Source organism: Seriola lalandi, unplaced genomic scaffold (genome assembly GCF_002814215.2).
Source record: "Seriola lalandi dorsalis isolate HSWRI2012SDOR001 ecotype SW California unplaced genomic scaffold, Sedor1 jcf7180002000055, whole genome shotgun sequence".
NCBI classification, from domain to species: domain Eukaryota; kingdom Metazoa; phylum Chordata; class Actinopteri; order Carangiformes; family Carangidae; genus Seriola; species Seriola lalandi.
The window spans coordinates 1-1,908 of NW_019470718.1; the positions used below are offsets into that span (position 1 = coordinate 1).

General features: G+C 40.1%; 1 protein-coding gene across 1 annotated transcript; it reads left to right on the plus strand.

Moving 5' to 3' along the window:
• Window positions 1-883: 883 nt before the first annotated feature.
• Window positions 884-1,902, plus strand: LOC111662133 (uncharacterized; the record flags this gene model as incomplete). The annotated part of the gene is made up of 3 exons (XM_023415897.2): window positions 884-963; window positions 1,091-1,435; window positions 1,555-1,902. Coding segments are annotated over exons 1-3 (733 nt in total), but the record flags the coding sequence as incomplete, so codon positions are not given.
• Between the last annotated feature and the right edge of the window lie 6 nt (window positions 1,903-1,908).

Consider the following 1,908-nt stretch of genomic DNA (forward strand, 5'->3'; position numbering starts at 1 on the left):
AGATTTAATCTTAGGTCTGAGAATGGATCATCTCTCTAAGAGCTGTACACAGAGGTTGCATTAGACTTGTTGAATGTGCTTTTGATGGGCAGGGTCATAGAATTCCCTCGTAATCTATTATTAGTCTGTATCTCTTCAATGAGCTGTCAGCATGTGGATGGCGTGACGCGTTGCTCTGAGGGGACTTTAGTTACCTCCATGAGGTTCTCTGTGTGCAAAATGAAAAAGCTTTGCACTTCTGTGTGTGTGAGCGTGATGCAACTGAACCTGCCATCTAACTAAATCTATACATCTGACACAAGGATGAACAGCCTCAGGATTTTTTTATCATTGTTGAAAAAAGTTCAGTCAGCGATGGAAAATATTTGGTCAACGGGACCCCTGCTCTTCACACCCATTCACCACCCAACCTCACTTTGAACCAACCAAGATACATTGACACTCCACTTCCAGGAGAACTGTCCAAGATTTATTACATTTTTAGGTAAATATAAACACTGACAGACTCACAACAACAAGATTCAAGTACAGTTACCTAATATTAGGCAGATTGCACAGCTCTGTAAGAGACCCTATCACTTATTAGTTACAAACAAACCTCTTTTACATGGCTGACGTCACTAATGCAGGAAACAACAGGACATTTGAGGCGGCTCAGTGTAAGTTACATTGCACATTCTGTTGTTGTTGCTTTGTTCACAATTGACAAACTTGCTTTGAAAATATCTACTCGCCTAAAAGTACATGTACATGTTTCGTTGAAAATAGATCATGGCTTTGCTAAATTTAGGGGGAAGTGCATTTTCAGCCTTTCAACCAATCAGGATGATTTTCACTTTGTAGACTCTGATGATCGTGTGACTAAACCTTCATTTAGGTAGGAAGACATCAGTGGTACAACACAAGGGTGCTATACCACAATCATGGGACAACTGGCTGCTTTGGTTCTTCTTAGTACAGTGTGTAAGTGCAACTTTTAACTAATATGACTAGTTAAATATCGTTAAAATACAATAACAGAAACATTTCTCTACACTTTTTGTCTTGTTGTCTCATAACGTCATTTTCTTTGTTCGTCTCTTTCCTTCAGATCTGATTCAAACTGCAGAGGTTCCTCAGCAGATTCCTCTCACTGTAGTTGAAGTTGGTGGGAATGTTACTTTAAAATGTCCACTCTCTGACATTGAAGGCAAATTCTTTCACTGGTATAAGCATGCTCCTGGATATATGGTTCAAACTGTTGCTTCAGGAAGTTATTCAAAGCTAAAAATTAGTGAACAATTTAACAACTCACGTTTCAGTGTCACAGAGGGCAAGTCTCAGTATCTTCTTACCATCAGAAATGTGACCAAAGAGGATGAAGCAACTTACTTTTGTCAAAATGGAACGGCGTATTCACAGAGCTTTAACATTGGCATCTTCCTGGCTGTGAAAGGTAAAATTTGTTTCTTTCCATGTTTATGCCCTTAACATTCATCACCAAGGTTTTTATGTCATGCAAATATTTTAGATCATTAATCCCCTTTGATGTCTTTGTTGTACTGAATCATGCAGATCAAAAAACTCAGCAGAAACGTATTTATGTGAAACAAAGTCCGGAGACAGCATCAGTTCAGCTGGGAGCCTCAATGACTCTCCAGTGTTCACTTCTCTACACGGACAAAGAGAGCAGAGCCCAGTGTCCAGGTGAACACAGTCTGCACTGGTTCAGAGCTGGATCAGGAGGATTTCATCCAAGCATCATTTACACTCACAGCAACAGAAGTGATGAACAAGAGGAAAGGAGCTGTGTCTACAGTTTGTCCAAAACTATACAGAACTCCTCTGATGCTGGGACTTACTACTGTGCTGTGGTCACATGTGGAGAGATCCTGTTTGGTGAAGGAACTAAAGTGGAGACAAGTATGT